Source organism: Trichoderma reesei (assembly GCF_000167675.1).
Source record: "Trichoderma reesei QM6a unplaced genomic scaffold TRIREscaffold_18, whole genome shotgun sequence".
Classification (NCBI taxonomy): Eukaryota; Fungi; Ascomycota; class Sordariomycetes; order Hypocreales; family Hypocreaceae; genus Trichoderma; species Trichoderma reesei.
Genome location: NW_006711165.1, coordinates 43,085 through 62,633, shown reverse-complemented (window position 1 = coordinate 62,633; position 19,549 = coordinate 43,085). Strand labels below are relative to the sequence as shown.

The following is a 19,549-nucleotide window of genomic DNA, read 5'->3' as shown; positions in this document are numbered from 1 at the left end:
ATACGTATGCAGGGAACACGAATTCATCAGAGCGATCCGCGATTTCATCAAAGCCCTACAATCAACCGGCAGGGCAAAAGTGCTGCTTACTAGCGGAATTGATTTTGAGACTCGGGAGATTCTCAGGGGGCTGCCCTACATCGACTATGACGAGGAAAGAAAAGGTTTGGCTATTTCACCGCTCGGCCTTTAAGCATGAATCGTCTCTAATCAGGATTAGAATGCCTTTCCAGTCTTTCCTTTGTCGACACACGTTTTGACAAGATCGTGAAAGCATGTGAAGGCACCTTTATGTGGCTCTGGGAGCATCCTCAATACAAGGCATGGACGACTCCACAGACCTCCAGCATATTATTGATTGAAGGGAAACCTGGCAGCGGCAAAAGCACACTCACCAAGTACTTTAATGACTACATGCTGCAAGAACAGCCATCGGCAAATTCAGCCATTGTTGCCAAGTTCTTCTACAGCTATAGAGATGGCAGTCTTCAGAGGAGCCACTACAGCATGCTTCGGTCCTTACTGCACGACATCATGAGCCAGGACCCGGCCTTCTTCTATCAAGTTCAAGCGGAGTACCGACGTCAAAAGCATTGCAACAGCAGTAGTGGCATTGTCGACTGGGACTACGACTCGCTGAAGCGGATGCTCAGATCTCTTCTCGATTACCCGCTGCCACGGTCGCTGTACTTGATCATTGACGCAGTGGATGAATCCGATGAAGAGGATCGACGAAGCATCATCAAGCTACTCTTTGAGATTGCTGGTAAGACCACACTGGGCGTCGTCAAGATATTCGTGGCGAGCCGGCCGGTGGAGCAGCTCGACGTCCGCCGGCAGAACATCAACAGCATCATAAAGCTGCAAGCAGAAACGCTGCATGATATATCTCGATTCGCACGCTCCATCTTGGATGGCCTCAATGTTTCACTATTACTTGATAAGGCGACAGAATACATCATCAACAACGCGAATGGAGTGTTCTTATGGGTGAGGCTGGTTGGGTGCGAATTGGAAGCTTCTTTAGAGGACTGCGAATCGGAAGACGTCATCTTTCAGCGCCTCAAGCAGCTTCCAACTGAACTGGACGACTTTTACCAGTTGATGCTTGCGAGGTTGGACAACAAGCCATACACAGCGGACTCGATAACTATGTTCCAGAGCATCCTTTGGGCAGCAAGGCCAGTTACGCCTGACGAGTTGCTGCAAGCCGTGGCCATCTCCAACATACCACCTATGGAACCCTTGACCGACGAGTCGTTGGAAACGCGAATCCCGCTCAAAGGTCGCATCACGCGTTGCGGAGGAAATTTCTTAGAGTTCAAGCAATCCAATGGTAGGTGGTTGGCTCAATCTATATATCATCAAGCTGCATAATCTGACTAGTCTATGGGATAGGATTCGAAACTGTTCAAATCATGCACCAAACCGTTCGCGACTTCTTCCTTCGTCCTCATGGATACGCTGCACAGACAAGGTTCCTGATGCGCGAAAAAGACGCCATCGAATATGTGGCAAAGATGTGTGTACGGTATCTCATCCTTTGCTCCAGGTGCACTATTCTGGCAAAGAGACTACCTGCCACCTCGCTGTGGAACTGGCAGCACTTTGACGCGTATGTCCGCTACTTGAACAGGAGGCCTCTAGTGAGCTATGCTTTGTCCTTCTTCGAACAATACGGAGATAGGGGCAATGGAGAGTTTGGAATGTCAGATCTTGTTGCTGAGCTCAATCAAGAAAGACAGGCCGGCGCTCCATTCGTCTACTTGCTCGAGAAATGGGCGTCTTCAACTCTTAAAATAGGGCTCATAGCCCAAGAGTCAGGTGCCCCAGCGGAGAAACCAGCGGATGCCGCAATGAACTTCCGGATCGACTTGTCGTATGTTGCTGTTACGGGCGGCTACCATGTCGCGGTGGAAATCCTACTGACCGCTGGAACCGACATCAACTATGAGTGGAAAGGGGGAAGGACGGCACTCTCTTTGGCAGCGGAAAAGGGACATGCCGCCGTTGTCAATGTTTTACTAGCAAATGAAGACGTCCTCGTCAACCGTCGAGATGAAAAGGGCAAAACACCCATGTGCTGGGCTGCAGAAAAAGGCCACGAGGACGTGGTTGTCGGGCTGTTAGGCCACAAAGACATTGAAGCCTTTCTTCAGGATGGCCAGGCAAGGACACCCCTCTCATTGGCAGCTGAGAATGGACATGAGGCCGTTGTCAACATTTTGGTAAAACGCAACGTTGTTGTCGTCAACCATCAGGATAACGAGGGGAAAACGGCACTACTATGGGCTGTAGAAGAAGGACACCTAGGCGTCGTCACCGGGCTATTGTCACACTACTATATTGATCCCAACGTCGAAGATCAATTGGGGAGGACACCACTATCATTGGCGACGGAACAAGAAGACGATGCCATGGTGAGATTGCTGCTTTCTCATCCGCTCGTGAAGGCCGATTCGCCCCAGGATAAAGGGAAATCCCGGTGATGTATGTTACACAGATCCGGCAAAACGCCGTACTTGAGGCATTACTTGCTCAGCCAGAGATTGAGGCATCTCAGAGAGATATTACGTACAAATGCGTCGACGTATACTGCAGAAAATGGCCTTTGCTGCTTTCCACCTAGTACTCCGGCTATGAAATCGAGAAACAACAATAGCTGGACTACAATTGTGCAGGTTCTTAGAGCAAGGGCATCACCTAGGGAACAAGCTGCTGCAGGCCAAGCATGGTGCTACTACTGATGGAAGCGACCAAAGTGAGTGTGTACCGTAATTGCGGACTGTACGACTGATTAGCCTTGACGATGTCGAAGTCGATATGAGAAAACTGCGAGAATACTAGAATACTAGGTAGTTTATAGTCAGGAGCTCACAACTGTGTGACTGCCAATGTGAAGCTACGTCAAAGCAGAGTGTTGATTGAACAAACCATCCCTACATAGGCTATGTTATTGTGACCTGTGTCGGGATATTAGTGAGGTGTTGCCAGTCACTAAAAGGCATAATACGGGTTATTTTCGTAATGCTTCACTTGGTTGCGTTCACCGCATATGCAGCACGGCTGCTGGACGCTTCACCGCTGCCTAGGAAGAACAGTACATATTCACCTAACCTTATGCCTGAAAAAGCAATAGATGACGTGGCACATAACTCGTGACTGTGTAACGGAAGCTCCGTCACCGCATAGCATTAGGCAGAAGCGTAACATGCCTGCCCGCAAGCCCAGGACCAAACTCATATGTAACGACTCCCTCTCCAACATCTTCACCGGTATTTGACCCTCTTCTAAACGGCATCGTGGAAATGCGCAGGCGATGGATGAAATTATAACGACCTAGTTCATATCTCAGTCTCTCATCATGCTAACCCACTTGGCGAAGCCGTCAGGGGATCACCACGGCCAGCATGAACCATCAACAGGGTTCAACCGCAATCATACAGACTGGTACTATACGTCCTGCCATTATAAGTACCAAGAAATATCATCCAAATATCACAAGGCTTTTTCAAGCCCTCAACCACAGCGACCTCAATAGCTGCCATCTTTCAAACAGATCGCTGTTGCATACATCTAACAGAAAGCCGAGGTAAAGACATATCAGCAACAATACATTCCTTTGTCCTTGACAATCATGTTCTATGAAAGCGACGAGGAAAAAACTCACAACGCGGATATTGAGCAATTGCATACTACAGACATTGCCGATGAACCAGCGACGCTCGTGGGTATCGCCTTGGCCTAGGACTTCGAAGAGGAACACAAGGATTGGCCGGCAGACGTCCTCGCGGCGTTCCGAGAGGAAGCCCCGACCATCAACTCCCCATGATACCAGAGACGACCAAGAGGACTAAATCGACTCAAACCAACCTCAAGCTTTGCATACCACAGCCTGGCCAGCCATCTCACACGATCACCACAAGTTAACCCGTCATACCACATACGGGCTTCATTCCTAGAAAGCGCCTGGAGCCTGACTGCCAGCCCCCTAGCCAGGACCAGTTGGAGGACGTGGGGGCCGCCCATGCGTTCAGACGGCAGCTACCAGCAACAGGCGCCCAATATGCCCCTTGCGGCGCAATGAAGAAGAATTCGCAACACTCATCGACAGTGGCTCGTGGTTCGCGTGCGATTGTGCTGTTCCTAAGGCGAACAACCACCGGCTCTACCGCCCTGTCAGGGCTCGTTCGACCTGGTTCAAGTACGTGATTCTGGCAGCACTTTACCATTAACAAGCTCGCTGTTCTCGATAAGCACGCTCGACCCGCTCCCTTCGACCTAACCATACAAGACTATACGCGTTTACAATGACATGGGTTGAGAGGAGACACAGAGGCAGGGTACTGGTTATTTGGGACCCCGAACCTCCGGACTCGCCATCCGCGCGAGTGATGTTCAAGCTCCAGAGTCTCCAGGTCGACATATACAAGTTTGCCCTCAACAACTGCGCTTCTTCACAGGTCTATTACAGAACCGATTCAGGTGTTTTAGTAAAGGTGGGCGCCTTTATCGGTCTTTAGAGACACTAAAAGATGGCTATACGGAAGAGACCTACCACAGGGAAATAGGATTGCCCCCTACTTGGTCAAGGGTATGCAGATCTCGATGCGTGGATCATCCTCCTCAGGGAAAGTATAGTACCGAGCTTTCGTGGATGGCTATACCTGTCTACATCAAAGAACATGGCGGGTTTGTATCTGGGAATTATGCATGCCACAAGCGTTAAATACGCTTTGAGACCGCTGGTCAACTGGGCAATACCGGCTATGACGAGAACTGGGAGGACGAAGAGGGTGCAGACTACGCTCACACAGGAACTATACGCTTCCTTTATTCACACGGTTAGAGGACGTGTCTTCTGGTCCATTACAGCAGTTATGGATTTTGAGGAAGTCAACCAATGCTCTTACGGCTTGCATGTTTTTGACATTAAAAGAGGGGCTTTCATGAAGCAATTCCAGATGTTTAACAACAAGACAATTCTTATATATCGACCTTGCGCATTCGAGAAGTCGGGAACATTAGCATTGAATGCAGACGAGCAGAAAGCCCCGTTTCAAGGAAGCACACATGGGGTAGCAGAAGTTATACGATATTAAAACATCAACGATACATTCTACTCATTGATACACCTTGCATTACTTCGCAAACCGGTTATATGGCTCAATTCTCTTTCTGTGACTTCTTGGCCATTCAGATGCAGTCCTTGGATGTGCCGAAGCAGTAGATGTAGTATGTGTTAATGGAGCCCCACGAATAGATCAACTCGCTTTGGTTTCTGCAATGGACATCTCAAGGGCAGGTGACTGAAGGATTATTCTCATAGAGCTCGTTCTCGATCTCCATGAGGTCGATTTGCCTAAACTCCGACGGCTTACTGAATTGCCGTGTGATGCTTGCCAACAAGATCCCCGACGCCGTTGCGCAAGGATGAATGGCTTCTAATGGCAATGGCTAACCAACGGTGGTTGATCCATACTGGTGTTGTTTATGGTAAGTTTCAGTCGGCTTTCTATTTGAAGTAGCATTATTGTGATTGAACTACTTACTATTGAACAGTTTAATCCCTAACCTCCCGTGTTCCCTCGTATAGCCATTCCACGTTCAGCCAAAGAGTCAGGCAACTCCCGATAGAGCGAAACAAACGAACCCAGCATTTGAAGACCTCTTACTTTTGTCACAAGCAAACATGAGCGACTATGCTTACATGGACAACACGAATAAGCCCGCGATTGTGGCGTTCTATGATATGACACCCCAAAACCTATCCATCGCGAAACCCTTGAACCATGATCCAAACATGGGAGCTAGCCCGCTTGGTTAGGATGAGACGGCAGGATAGGGCATGGTCTACGTTGACAGGATCGTGAGATTATATTTATAGCATCTACAGACATGATTAGCCGCAGTAGTCTACCTATTGAAGCTTCATCATTCGTCCCTCCGCTCTGTTTTCCGTGGCTTCAACTGAAGCCCCTAAGCGCTAGGAGACGGGTGACGAAACTAACTTCACGACGAGTCTGAGCCATCAGCTGATGACATTCAAAGGACATTGTATATAAGACATAGCCAGCATAATACAAAATGCCCTCCGTCACCCATTCGCCGTCTCACCTTTGCCTTTGTAGAAAAATCGCTGGTGTAGAATGCTCCGGACAGCACGATGGGCGACAAACCGAAATCCACTGACGAAACAATCATCCCCCTATCCGCCAAAGACCAATGGCGCCCCATCAACAACATCCGCTCCCTCCTCTTCATCGTCGTCCGCGACATCCTCGACGAGCCATTCATGAAATTGTCTCTGGACAAGCTCATCAGGGAACACATCCCCCTCCTTGGCGCACGCATAAAGACCAGACCAGACGGCTGGCTCGAATACCACCTCACCACTCCCTTCCCCTCCAAGCACAAACTATTCGGCTGGTCAACCAGCACCGTCTCCTCAACGCTCGAACAAGCACATCTCGTCCCTAACCCTAATCCCCAGCGAGGAATCACCATCCTCCCCGACGTGACGACCCTAGAACCGCGCTGGATACCATCCCACTGGCCTATCCTCCGGTGCCAGGACACACCAGACACACCTCTCCTCCTCGTCCACCTAACATACTACAAGAATGCCACCGTAGTAGCGACCAACCTACCGCACTGCGTAAGCGACCAAATGGGCTATGGCAGCGTTCTCAGCGCCTGGATCGACGTGATGAAAGGCAAAGAACCCCTTCGCTTCGTCGACATTCCCCCCGACGGACTCGATGGCGACAAAGACATACCTACCAAGGACCTTTTCAGGAAATACGAGTACCGGCTAAGAACAAAGAGGGAGCGGGCGGAGGTGCTGATGGGCATCGTGCCGGAGCTGGTGGTGAGGTCCAAGGAGACGAGGTGTATCCTCTTCTTGCCGGTGGGACTGGTGACTGGGCTGAGGGATAGATGGAGGAGGGAGTTGAAGGGCAAGTATGGCGCTGAGGCGAGTGATATTTCCAACGGAGATGTCATTGTTGGCATTATAGCAAAGGTATGTTGTTTGTCTTCGTTGTCATGAGCCTCTGATGCTGACTCGAGAAAACCTACCGTAGTTTGCCAACATGCATCGGAAGAGGACCAAGAAGCAAGTCATCAGCGGTCCAGCAAACCGTACGTCTCATCACTCCCACAATCCTCCCTCCTCACCTCTCATCATCCATCAAGGACCCCCATCATCACCATCAAACTAACAAACATCAAAACATCCACCAGTCCGAGGCCACCACCCCCTTCTCCCCCCAACAGCCCGCTACCTCCACAACGCCCTCATCTTCGCCGTCACCCACACCTCCATCAGCCGCTCCCACCCGCCGACATCCGACCTCGCATACGCCTTCCGCCTCGCCGTCAACGACGCCCTGACGCCCGAGAAGATGGACCGCGGGCTTGCGGTCTCGCGGGAGCTCTGCAAGAGGCGCGTCGCGATGCATATTTGCGAGCCGTGGGAGTTTAGCTACGGGACGACGAATTGGTGTAAGGCGTGGCATGGGCTTGACTTTTCGGTGGCGAGTGCGAGGAGGAACAGGAGTGAGGAAGACGACGCTGTTGGTGAGAAGAGACAGCAGCAGCAGGAGAGTGATGGGAGCAGTGGGGATAATGCGCACACGATGAATGGGACTGCTTCCTCTTGTTCTTCGGCGCCACTCATCTTTGGGCATTCGCTTGAGCGGAACCATCCCAATCGATGTGAGTACTCTCTCTCCCTCTTACCGCTCTAACCTAGAGCAATCGGAATAGTATGCTGATGTTGTGGGCTGGGGAACCAAAAAGTGAGCGCAGCCATCATGTCCAAGGCCGAAGGCGGATACTGGGTCGACTTCGCGGCGCCGAACAAGGGCATGGCGGCGATACGGGCGCTGCTGGAGCGGGATCCCAACTTGGAGACGATATGATGATGCCTTGATATCCCTGACAAAGTCTGTCGAGGCCGTTGAATCAGGGAGTTTGGCGGTATGGTTGTTTCGAGGAGCTGCCGAGAGAGCTGTCGGCGTGTAAGACTACAGTACAACTCCAACTGACAGAAGAAGCAGAGAATCGTGTAATTTGCAATGTTATTCTCATGTCGTCGAGGGATTCTAACACCCCGAGACTGCTATAGACCAACTCCTCTCTGAGAAACGACTGGTCGTCAGAGCCGAACAAATCGAAAACGCCAACTCCGGCTATGCCTCGAACAATGTAAGGTATACCTAAGAAACAAGCCAAAAACGCAACGCCAAAGCCCACCATAAACCCCATCAAAAGAGACACACAAAGTTGCCAACGCCCGGATCCATGCAGATATAATGCTCTTCTTACCAAGCCCCATACATCATCATCTGGGAACACTCCTCCAGCCTATCCAGCCCCTTCTTGATGGCCCTCGTAATGCCGTCTATCCGCTCAAACGCGAAAATGTCGAAATGATGGCCCTCGACATCCATCACATCGCAAAACATGTCGTCGTCGTAGTCCCCCCAGCCCAGCATCTCGTCCTCCCGATTCAGATCCAGGCCGACGATGCGGCCGTCCTTTGTCGGCACGTACTCCTTGGCACGCAGCAGCACCACCCTCGGCCGTCGGTCGTACAGGCTGCCGGGCCATTCGGGCAGCCGCCAGTCTCTGATCATGCGCACCGCCTCGGCCATGCACCGCTTGGAGCGGATCTGGTTCTGCGTCAGGCCGCTCTCGACGACTGTCGATGCCGGGGCCTCGTCGGAGGAGGAGGCGTCCTCCTCGCTGGAGACGTCGTCGTCGTTGAGCTTGATGTCGCGCATCTTGGGCTCGGCGAAGCGCTTGGTGGCGGGGGGCATCATCATCAGCGGCAGCCGCGCCGAGGACTTGCCCGGGTAGATGCTGTCGATCATGAGGATGCCCGTGACGCGCACGACGGCGTCGTCGGCCAGCTGGCGCGCGACCTCGAGGCTCAGCAGGCCGCCGAGGCTCCAGCCGCCGAGCAGGACGCTGACGGTGCCGTCGTGGTTGCGCGCGCGCGCCGGGAAGCCGTCGTCGAGGACCGTCTGGCGGATCCAGCGCGCGTAGAGGCGGCCCATGTCGGGCAGGCCGCCGTCAAAGACATCGCCCGAGTAGAAGCAGGGGTTGTGGATGCCGTAGACGTAGCGGCCGAGGACCTCGAGGCAGTGGTAGGCAAAGGTGGTGCCGCCGCCGTCGTGGATGAGGAAGACGGGCGTGTTGAGGGCGGGCTTGTCGGGTCGGGCCCAGTCCTCGGGCTGGATCAGCTCGGGGTTGTTGTTGGCAGCAGCGCCGCGCATGGTTGTTTTTATCGATAAGCGTTGAGCTGATCTGGTGTTATGTATGATGATGCTGCTGCTTGGTGTTTGTGGCTTGGGAATAGGTAGGACAGGACAATTGGTAGCTGGTGACGACAAGTAACAGCCAGCGTTAACAGAAGTAAACGAGAGCTAGACCAGATCTGAGATCTGACTATGAAGAAGAGGAGAAAAGAAGAAGAAGAATGTCAAAGTCAAATTGCACACACTGAACACAGTAAAAAGTCCCGTTTTCGCTCGGCTTCTTCCTCTTCTTCCTCTTCTTCTTCTTCTTCTTCCCCAGGGACCCCCAGGAATTTAGCTCGCTTATCAGTGGATCTCGCCGCCGCCGTTGTTGGGGTTCCAAAACTCTCAACGGAAATTCTGCAAGCAAGCAAAAGGCCGCGATTGGCCGAGGTTCAAACTGGAAAAGAAGAAGAAAAAATGGACAAGAGACAGAAACAATTAGACTTTGTCTCTGACGCGGTCTATTTTAGAAATAGTCCGGGGTTGAAAGCATATTATTTACGTGTTTTCTGATTCGGCGGATTTTGTTTGGAGCAGCGGTAGTACTGTATATGTACCTGCAAAGGGACGGGTGAGAGGAGGGAGAAGCCCGGATTTGGCGCGGTAAGCCGGCGATTTATTTGTGTTGTTTGTTCACGGACCAAAGGGAGGGTCTGTGTGGTTCGGGACAGACTTGATATTTGACGTAAATTATCGGATTCTTTTTCTTTTTTTTTCTTCTTTTTTTTTGCCTACCTTACTGTGTTTATGCTGTTTCTTTTTTTGTTGCGGCTGATGCAGGTGACACTTTGTCCTACCTACCTTACATGGGATCATCCAGATGATGTAAATGAAAAAGAATCCATGAGACAATACGGCCGATCCAGGAATGCAGACGAAGCAAAGCATCAACTGGCAATGACGAGTCAACCAAGTCCTACTACTACAGCCATGTATTGAAGTAATCGGCACACATGTCCAGGGATCTGGCTTACACAAAAGTCAAACAGTGACAGGCCTGTACCTGTGCCTGTGCCTTGTGCTCTCGATCGATGGATTACACCCTCATCACTCTCTGCAAAGTAGTACGACAAAGTATGTGTTGCAAACGGTAATCCGATGGTCCCTGTGCGAATTCAATCGACCTCTGCCAATCACCGTGTGAACCTTCCCGAAAAAGGTCCTGCATTCTCATCATGTCGCCGGTGATTGGTCGCCCAAGTCCATGGTGTGCCTTGTGCATGCATTACAACCTGTGAGAATCTACCTACTGCACCTACACAACTCGGATCGGTACTAGTATTTGACATTCGCACAGCCAAGACTGCGAATAGTTGCATAGGTAGTACTGACAGCTCATCTTTGCTCCGTTATCTGCATTCCCATGCGTCACGCCGCATCAAGACAAGGCATCTGTCGGAATGCAGCACTGTCTCCAATCTTCATCCCCATCATGCATGTGGCCCCCCCCCTCTCTCTGGATTCTCCGTCCAAGACGCCCTCGCCCGCCTTGTGCTTATTCCAAGATGTAAAGCCATAGATAGATGTGTATTTCCCGGTGCTAATTCTCGGGATTACGACATAATACAGCAACTCTCGAGCAGAGTCCTACGATTCCGGTGATTGCGGGTGACACAACATTGAATCCTTCCCCCGGGGCATTGATTACTCGAAAGGTACCTATGTAGGGTGTAGTCATCGAAATGCAAGATACGGGCTGCTGTGCTGACCACCCGCCATGTATGTGCTTCCCTTCCCCCCAGACGGGCCTCGCTTCCACAAAGCTATTGATACTGCATAAACGAAGAATTCCGATTCCGTAGCTGCAGAGCACCCGGCACCTCCGGGGAGGTGGGAGCAGCGCCGTAAGTGGTTGGCATGGCCAGAGGATTGCTCCTTTGGAAGTCGATTCCCTCGTGAGGGTGTGTCTTGAATTGCCGTCACATGGGATGCGGTATCGAGTGTCAAGACGGACATGTACGGAGTACGGAGTAAATAATTCGGAGTAAGATGAGGTGGTGTACAGAGTGAGGGCAAGTGAAGCTGTGGCACCGAATGCGAGGATGCTACCCTGTCAGTTGCTGCGACCAGGACAACGTGGTTGGCATCTGTTCTATTCCAGAATCTTCGCAACTACAATCGGATGATTCGTGTCATAATACCCAAGCCGTAATCCTTCTCAAAGCATAGATAGATATTCAAGGATCCTCGAGGCTTGGCTTCCTCGTTCGTAGTAGTATCATGGCCGCCATAACCCCCGTCATCCTACCGAGGGACGTCTGCACCGGGTTCTGCCAAATAGCCCTGCAGCCTCCACAGCAGCATGTGCAGCCTCATCATGCTCGTGCTCCCCCATTGCTTCAGCACGAAAATCTCGCCCTCGCGAAACAGCTCTGCCGACTCCCTCAGCCGCTGCACCTCCTGCTCGCCAAGCAGCCACCACAAGTTATGCACAACCATCTTCTTTCCGTATTGGGCGCCCTCAATGTCCAGCGTCGCGTACTGACGTGCGGCGTCTCTCTTCTCCGGCAGCCAAAGTACGCAACCCCGCAGCTTGACTCCTTCGACATCCTTCCAGCTGGCGCAGGGCTCAATAAACCTGTGCTTGTCCTCGTGCGGCTGTAGCCTGTTGCCGCGAAGAACCAGTGCATCAGTTGCCTGTTGGCGCATCTTCTGCAGCAGCACCTCTCCCATGTCCTCTCTCCACACGGCCTCGCGACTGTCCGGCGTTACGGCCATGCCTGTGCGAACCGCCAGCAGCACGGAGAGGTATTTCTTGTTCTTGCCGCCAATCATGTCAACGAGCGACTTGCGATTCAGCGTGTAGCTCGTGATGGGTGCCCTCCGTGGTCGTCGGGCATCCTTTTCGGAATCTGCTGTGCCATCTTTCCGGAGCGCCACAGGAGCCGACTCGGGTTTCCTGGTCAAGGCCTCCTCATTCAGTCCTTTGCTAATGTCCGGCTGTTCCTCGTCGAGCCGCTTCGTAGGCTGCACATGCTCGAAAGATAACGGGCCGGGAGCCCACCATGGCTTGCCGGTGGTCGGGTGCTGTACCAGCTCAAAGTCTTGTAAGAAGTATCGCGGCAAGCTGATTGCGCTGTTGGGGCATTTCCGTATGGGCGTAGCGAGTGCCTGTGCTACTCCGAATTAGCTTTCTGCGCATCAGTATATTCGAAGCTCGTCATACCAAACGGGTTGTTCGCCAGCTTCCGTCGAAACCTGCCAAGCGGGGGGCCAGGAGCAGCCTTTGCGACCTTTCGCCTGGCCTGCATCCATGCCGGGTCGAATATTGGCGAGATGGGGAGATTCCCTACGGCCGTCGATATCGTCTTGGCCTCGGCATCGATCTTCAATGGCTTGCCGTCGGCATCGCGTCCCAGCCCAGCTTCGACTTTCTGTAGCAGAGCCTCTTTTGTCAAGGCGGCCTTATCGTACGAGTGCCATCGTTTAGCTTGGTGAGGACTCGATGCCCCAAAGCTGCTTGGGCGAAGCGCTGTGCATCGTCTCATCGCCTGTCGACCGCGTGCCCAACAATCATGTCGCATGGGTGGGAAACGGTTGTCGGCCGACGCTGTCCGAGGTGCATGCAATCAATTTTCGAGGCAACGCGATAACGATAAGCCTTATGTACCGTACAGTGCTGAGATAATGTGGGGAACAGGTCCGTAGCATCATCACAGCTCCATCTGCACCTTTGTAGGCAAGCTCTGGATTGTCTACCATCTCCCAGCTGTTCGCCGCTATACAGCAGCCAATCCTCCCATTCCTCCGCCAACATGTTTCGATCCAGATTGTTACCACGCCTGCGGGCACTTCCAATACGCCAAGCACGATACTTTGGCTTCTCCAGCTCATCCAGCTCCGTCCCGTCGATGAACATCCCCATGCCGTACATCGAAGAGACATCAGTAAGCGGCAGCTTCAGCTCTGTTGCCGTGGACATGGGCTAAAAACGGAGCAGGCAACGGGCAGGAAAACATGTACGCTCCCCAATGGACTTGTATCGGGGTGATCAGACAGCTCACATGCCCAAGGGGACATCTTCTCCAAGCTTCTACAGGTGACTCTCCATTAGGTAGCCATCACACAATGGTCGTGTTGACAAACCTCTGACGAGCCCAGCAACGAATAATATGTCTAAACGGCGAAATCGACGACTACATGTCCGCCTCAATAGTCGCCCAGCTCCTCTGGCTAGAATCAGACGCTCCCGACAAGCCGATTACGATGTACATCAATTCACCAGGTGGCTCCGTCACGTCAGGTGCGTTTCCCTCTTATTCACAACGCGGTCGCAGATGTTTACAATGGGCTAGGCATGGCGATATACGACACGATGACTTATATCTCGTCGCCCGTCGCGACAGTGTGCATCGGAGGCGCGGCGTCCATGGCAGCCATCCTGCTGGCCGGTGGCGCGCCTGGCCAGCGGTGTGCTCTCCCGCACAGCTCCATCATGATCCATCAGCCACTGGGTGGCACCCGAGGGCAGGCATCGGACATTCTGATCTACGCAAACCAGATACAAAGGATACGGGAGCAGTCCAACCAGATTATGCGCTATCACTTGAACAAGGCCAAGGGCTTCGACAAGTATACCCTGGAAGAGATTAACGATCTGATGGAGAGGGACAAGTATCTGAGCGTGGCGGAGGCGCTGGAGCTGGGCGTCATCGACCAGGTGTTTACGACGAGGAAGGACAGGGATCAGCCAAAGAAGGAGGCGGAGGGGGAGGAGGAGAGGAAGTACTGAAGTGGCAGAGGTCGTGGTTCGATAGGGAATTGTCGGCCTTGAATGTGCCAGCCGGCACCGTTGCAAGGTAGTACGGCTCTTCGCTGTCATGAATACAGGTCCTAGATCGTGATGAGGAGTGGGCGAATAGCTGCAGTGCTGAAGTTGTAGACTGCTAATGACGATTATCGTGTTAATCAACAATGGAGATTGTACAAGTATTCAATCACTTGGTAATGCTGCCTTTAGTTGTTGAGTTGCTCGAGACATCTTGAGCCGATATCGGCACGTCACAAGCTGGACATCTCCACTGGCAGCTTGGTCAAGTGGGACATCTTCATGAAGCCTCTTGGATGTGTCCGGTCTCTGTGAATTACAATTCTGCTATTATGGTTTAGTCACCAAGATGGCTGCTTATCTTGCAAAGCATGTATAGGCTCAAGGACGGAATGCTTCACGTAAAGCATCTTGTCAAGATGTCGATAGTATTACTACTACTACTACATACATGACTCTCCCAGTAATAAAGACACCAGATAATGCACGAAATGCTCTAGCCAGGGATCCGCCCTCTATAACTGCATCCCTCCAGCCAATCAAACCCTCGCCAATTCGATGCTCTCAGCAGCTTCCAGGGCCCCAGAGCGGGGCAACAATTTTTCCCGGCTGCGATCTCTGGAAATTCTTAGTGGGGGAGCTTTTCTGGCTGGGAGCAGCTCGGATCACAGGGAAGATCACAGGGACAGGACACACAAAGATCGGAGCCTCACGTCAGCCATTGCGGTCCGACTAGTATTTTGTTTGTTTCTGGACTCGAGCCTTGCAAAGAGTCACACGGGCTGCGACTTGGTTACTACTTGCTCTACGATCTCGAGAGCTGCACTTCAAGAGCGGCGAGATTAGAATTGGGAGAAGTAGTACCTGTTGGAAGAGTGACAGGTACGTCAGTGTGGGCTGGGTGAAGCTTTTGGCCCAGCGTCCACGATGCCATCCATGCCCTTGTCGATTTCCCTCTTCCTTTGCAGAGCCTGATTTCGAGAGGCTGGATCGCTTCAAGCAATTGTTCAGCGTCAATTGAACCAATTGCCTTGAACTCCCTCTTTCAGCGTGTCCCGCAGCGTTGCTCGTTCCTACCGCATCCGTTCAAGCTGACACCTTGCTCCGATACAGGACCAATCTTGTGCAACATCGTCACGATGCTGTCCCGAACACTGCTCAGAACCCCTTCAAGGGGCCTGAATGCCCTCTCCAGAGCCAGCCCGCTCTCTGCAAGAAACCAGACGTAAGCCCAATGATGAGCCACAGCCGAATCGACGACGCCCACAATCGCTGACCAAAGCCATCCAGCCGCTTGCTGTCAACCTCATCCGCCCGACATGCCGACGACAAGCTCAACAAGGTCTCCGCCAACATCACACAGCCCAAGTCCCAGGGCGCCTCGCAGGCCATGCTCTACGCCACCGGCCTCACCGACGCCGACCTCAACAAGGCCCAGGTCGGCATCTCCTCCGTCTGGTACGAGGGCAACCCCTGCAACATGCACCTGATGGACCTGTCGGGCCTCGTCCGCGAGTCCGTGGCCAAGGCCGGCCTCGTCCCCTACCGATTCAACACCATTGGCGTCAGCGACGGCATCTCCATGGGCACCACTGGCATGCGCTACTCGCTGCAGAGCCGAGAGATCATCGCCGACAGCATCGAGACGGTCATGAACGGGCAGTGGTACGACGCCAACGTCAGCTTGCCCGGCTGCGACAAGAACATGCCCGGCGTTGTCATCGCCATGGGCCGCGTCAACCGCCCCAGCATCATGGTCTACGGCGGCACCATCAAGCCCGGCTGCACCAGGGGCGGCGACTCCATCGACATTGTCTCGGCCTTCCAGGCCTACGGCCAGTACATCTCGGGCGAGATCACCGAGGAACAGCGCTACGACATCATCCGCCACGCGTGCCCCGGCAGCGGCGCCTGCGGCGGCATGTACACGGCCAACACCATGGCCACGGCCATTGAGACCATGGGCCTGACCCTGCCCGGCAGCAGCAGCAGCCCTGCCGAGGACCCGAAGAAGAAGGCCGAGTGCGAGAGCGTCGGCGCCGCCATCCGCAACCTCCTCAAGGAGGACATCCGGCCGCGCGACATCCTGACCCGCCAGGCCTTTGAGAACGCCATGATTGTCACCACCATCCTGGGAGGCAGCACCAACGCCGTCCTGCACCTAATTGCCATTGCCGACTCCGTCGGCGTCAAGCTTACCATTGACGACTTCCAGGCCGTCTCTGACCGTATCCCCTTCCTTGCTGACTTGAAGCCGTCCGGCAAGTACGTCATGGCCGACATGCACAAGATCGGCGGCACCCCCGGCCTGCTCAAGTACCTCATCAAGGAGGGCCTCATTGACGGCTCCGGCATCACCGTCACCGGCAAGACCATGAAGGAGAACGTCGAGAGCGCCCCCGACTTCCCCGCCGACCAGGACATCATCCGGCCGCTCACCAACCCCATCAAGCCCACCGGCCACATCCAGATCATGCGCGGCTCCCTCGCCCCCGGGGGCTGCGTCGGCAAAATCACCGGCAAGGAAGGCCTCCGCTTCGTCGGCAAGGCCCGCTGCTACGACGCCGAATCCGACTTCATCGACAGCCTGGAAAAGGGCGAGATCAAGAAGGGCGAGAAGACGGTCGTCATCATCCGCTACGACGGCCCCAAGGGCGGACCCGGCATGCCCGAGATGCTGAAGCCTTCGTCCGCCATCATGGGCGCCGGACTGGGCAAGGACGTGGCGCTGTTGACCGACGGCCGCTTCTCGGGCGGCTCGCACGGCTTCATCATCGGACACATTGTCCCCGAGGCCATGGAGGGCGGCCCCATTGCGCTCGTCAAGGACGGCGACGAAATCACCATTGATGCCGAGAAGCGCATCATCGACCTCGAGATTTCGGAGGAGGAGATGGAGAAGCGGAGAAAGGCGTGGAAGGCTCCCAAGCCGAGATACACAAAGGGCACGCTGTCCAAGTATGCCAAGCTGGTGAGCAATGCTTCCACGGGATGTGTCACGGATGGTGCCATTGCGTAAATCGGAGCGACGGGTGGCTTATCTGAAAAAGGGGGTTTCGCGGCTTGTGGAGACACAGATGGTTTGTGCATGAGGAGTTTTGCTTGGATATCCGGACGGTGTGGGCTTGAGAGGGCCGAGTACTTGTCGTCTATGTATATGTAACATGTCAAAAGAGATCCCGATATGATCAATGGAATGCAGTTCCTGCTACGATACATCCTCCTTCGTACAAAGCGCATGACGATGCAAATACATGATACAGTTGTACAATCCGTCAATAACCTACAAACACCTTAGCCCGGCGACACTTTCCCCCAATGACGCCTATTTCCCACTCCACGCCTTCACAAACGCAGCCTTATCCTTCATCGTCAAGCCCACCCTCTTCACCCTGCTCAGCCTCGCCAGCGCCTCCCCTATCCAATCCAGCAGCTTCTGCTCTTCGCTGCTGACTCCCCCCGTTGATCCACCCCGATACGTCAACTCGCCGGACCCAGCGCCGGCTGAACTCGACGCAGCCTTGTTAGTCGTGCCCTCAGCGATGCGCACGCGGATACACGTCGTCGGCCGAGAAAGCAGCGTCCACAGGAAGCGAAGCCACTGTCCGGGCAGAGGAGTTGTAATCTCGGGAGGCGTGTAGCGGAGACTAACGGGGAAGATGTGGACGTCGGGGGGAGTCTGGAGGATGCTCGGGCTGAAGGGCAGGATGGCCTTGCCGTTGGTGGTGCCGCACTCGGGGAAGACGGCGATGACGCGGTTGGGATACTGCTTGATGAGGTCTTTCAAGTCGACGAGATTTGCGCCCTCGTCGGGGGGTCCGGTGTTGACTGGTGCGAGCGCCATCATGATGGCGGACAGCAATCCTATCTTGCGCACTCTGCGCTCGCCGGGGTACGAGACGGTAAAGACGGGATCGAATACCGCGGCGAGATAGACGGCGTCAATGGGGCTCGTGAAGTTGGCGGCAATGACCGAGCCGGGATGGGGCACTCGTTCGCGCGGCTGCTCGGAGAGGGTGCCGCGCTTGACGCCGTCGAGCTGGAGGTCGATCCACCAGATGCCGGGGATGGCCATGAGGCCCCATAGTGCGATCTTGCGGGCGAAGACGGGCAGCGGGAGGGGGTGGAAGAGGAGGAAGTAGCCGAGGGCGTAGGTGAGGAAGATGGGGAGGCGGACGAGGAAGAGGAGGGCGTGGGTGAGGGTCGAGAGGGGGGAGCTGGTGGAGGAGACGGGGAGGAAGGGCGCGATGCCGGTTGCTGTTGTTTTTTTGTTTTTTGGTGTAAGTCAGTGATTTTCTTTTAGTTTGCGGCGTGTAAGAGAAGAGTTGAGTTGATGAAGGAGAGGCTGTTTACCTCTGTCGCGGAACTGGCTATACTTCTCCATGGTGACGGGAAGTAGGCTGTTTGCTGCTTTTGTCGGCGCCTTTTGATGTTGCGTGGGAGAAAAGGCGTCTTTGTTGTTTGGAATATCGAGGTTGGAGGGAACAGCGTGGCGTTATCGAGACATTGGAGACGACTGGCCGAGAGGATGGAGCTTTTCTCCCCTCTTTTACTTGGCAAAAGGACGAGAGACGTGCCACAGAGAGGAGAGGAACAAATGGAGGAGAAGAAGATTTGGAGGGGAAGAAGTTCCTCGAGAGGTACTGCAGCGGTAGAAGATGGTTTGTGTGGAGCTGGGGAAGCTGCTTGGAGAGAGGTCTCCATAACTTGGGCTTGACTTGTGATGGTTGGAGGTGGGATTACCTCAGCAGGAGCGCTGCTTTTACTACCTATGGACCAGCATGTGGGGGTGGATGTGTGTAACGTGGAGAACAAGTCACGATATCTCCTGGTTTGCGATATGTAACTCCGGAAGATGGATCGATTGATCATTGTGTCTTTGGGAAAGACGTCATTGGAATTCCATGTACAGTACAGATCATAGGGCGGCGAGTCTACAGTACACACGACTGAGACAGGTGCTTTTGCTTGCCAGAATGGGGCATCGTCAGCCTTCCGTACCGCAGCACCGGTCTGTCTTTTCAGAGGCACTCCGACTGGGGATTCGAACGGCGAGTCTTCAAAACAGTTCAACATGATTGTATATCCTCACTGACTTGTCTCGACCCCAGTCTCATCACCTGTCCAAATTCCAGCATTATAAATCCACAGGAAGGATATACTAGTATGAGGTACAGTGCTGGCATGTGACAATCGTCGGCTCCCTTGCAGCGGCGGCAGCACTAGGCCTCTTCAGACAAGTCGAGCCCGGTATATGGTACGACGACATGCGAACCACCATGAGCTCGGCGAGCGGAAACGTCACTGTCTTTGACATGTGAAATGGGCAGATTGCGATGGTGGGAAACTGCTGGTTTGATGCGGAATAAGCACTAATGATACAGAGCGGCGTCTGCAGCTGTACAAATGCGATCAGGGCTCCAGATAATGGGAATGAGAAGTCCTGAAGCAGCCAAGATGTATTACCGTTTCT

General features: G+C 53.6%; 5 protein-coding genes across 5 annotated transcripts; 3 read left to right on the top strand and 2 right to left on the bottom strand.

Moving 5' to 3' along the window:
• Positions 1-6,166: 6,166 nt before the first annotated feature.
• TRIREDRAFT_109925 (uncharacterized protein) lies at positions 6,167-7,925 on the top strand (the record flags this gene model as incomplete). The annotated part of the gene is made up of 4 exons (XM_006967621.1): positions 6,167-7,024; positions 7,086-7,143; positions 7,246-7,719; positions 7,804-7,925. The coding sequence occupies 4 exons, from the start codon at positions 6,167-6,169 to the stop codon at positions 7,923-7,925; spliced, it is 1,512 nt and encodes a 503-aa protein (XP_006967683.1).
• A 402-nt stretch (positions 7,926-8,327) lies between these two features.
• TRIREDRAFT_80312 (uncharacterized protein) lies at positions 8,328-12,802 on the bottom strand (the record flags this gene model as incomplete). The annotated part of the gene is made up of 4 exons (XM_006967542.1): positions 12,475-12,802; positions 11,573-12,424; positions 8,854-9,310; positions 8,328-8,751 (listed from the first exon to the last, which is right to left on the bottom strand). Exons 1-4 carry the CDS (start codon positions 12,794-12,796, stop codon positions 8,328-8,330), a joined length of 2,055 nt encoding a protein of 684 aa, XP_006967604.1. The 5' UTR covers positions 12,797-12,802.
• A 712-nt stretch (positions 12,803-13,514) lies between these two features.
• TRIREDRAFT_4982 (uncharacterized protein) lies at positions 13,515-14,040 on the top strand (the record flags this gene model as incomplete). The annotated part of the gene is made up of 2 exons (XM_006967512.1): positions 13,515-13,551; positions 13,604-14,040. 2 exons carry the CDS (start codon positions 13,515-13,517, stop codon positions 14,038-14,040), a joined length of 474 nt encoding a protein of 157 aa, XP_006967574.1.
• Positions 14,041-15,215: 1,175 nt separating this feature from the next.
• Positions 15,216-17,095, top strand: TRIREDRAFT_4981 (dehydratase family; the record flags this gene model as incomplete). The annotated part of the gene is made up of 2 exons (XM_006967511.1): positions 15,216-15,301; positions 15,367-17,095. The coding sequence occupies 2 exons, from the start codon at positions 15,216-15,218 to the stop codon at positions 17,093-17,095; spliced, it is 1,815 nt and encodes a 604-aa protein (XP_006967573.1).
• A 108-nt stretch (positions 17,096-17,203) lies between these two features.
• TRIREDRAFT_80310 (uncharacterized protein) lies at positions 17,204-18,460 on the bottom strand (the record flags this gene model as incomplete). Its single annotated transcript, XM_006967541.1, has 2 exons — positions 17,204-18,333; positions 18,430-18,460. 2 exons carry the CDS (start codon positions 18,458-18,460, stop codon positions 17,402-17,404), a joined length of 963 nt encoding a protein of 320 aa, XP_006967603.1. The 3' UTR covers positions 17,204-17,401.
• Positions 18,461-19,549: the final 1,089 nt, after the last annotated feature.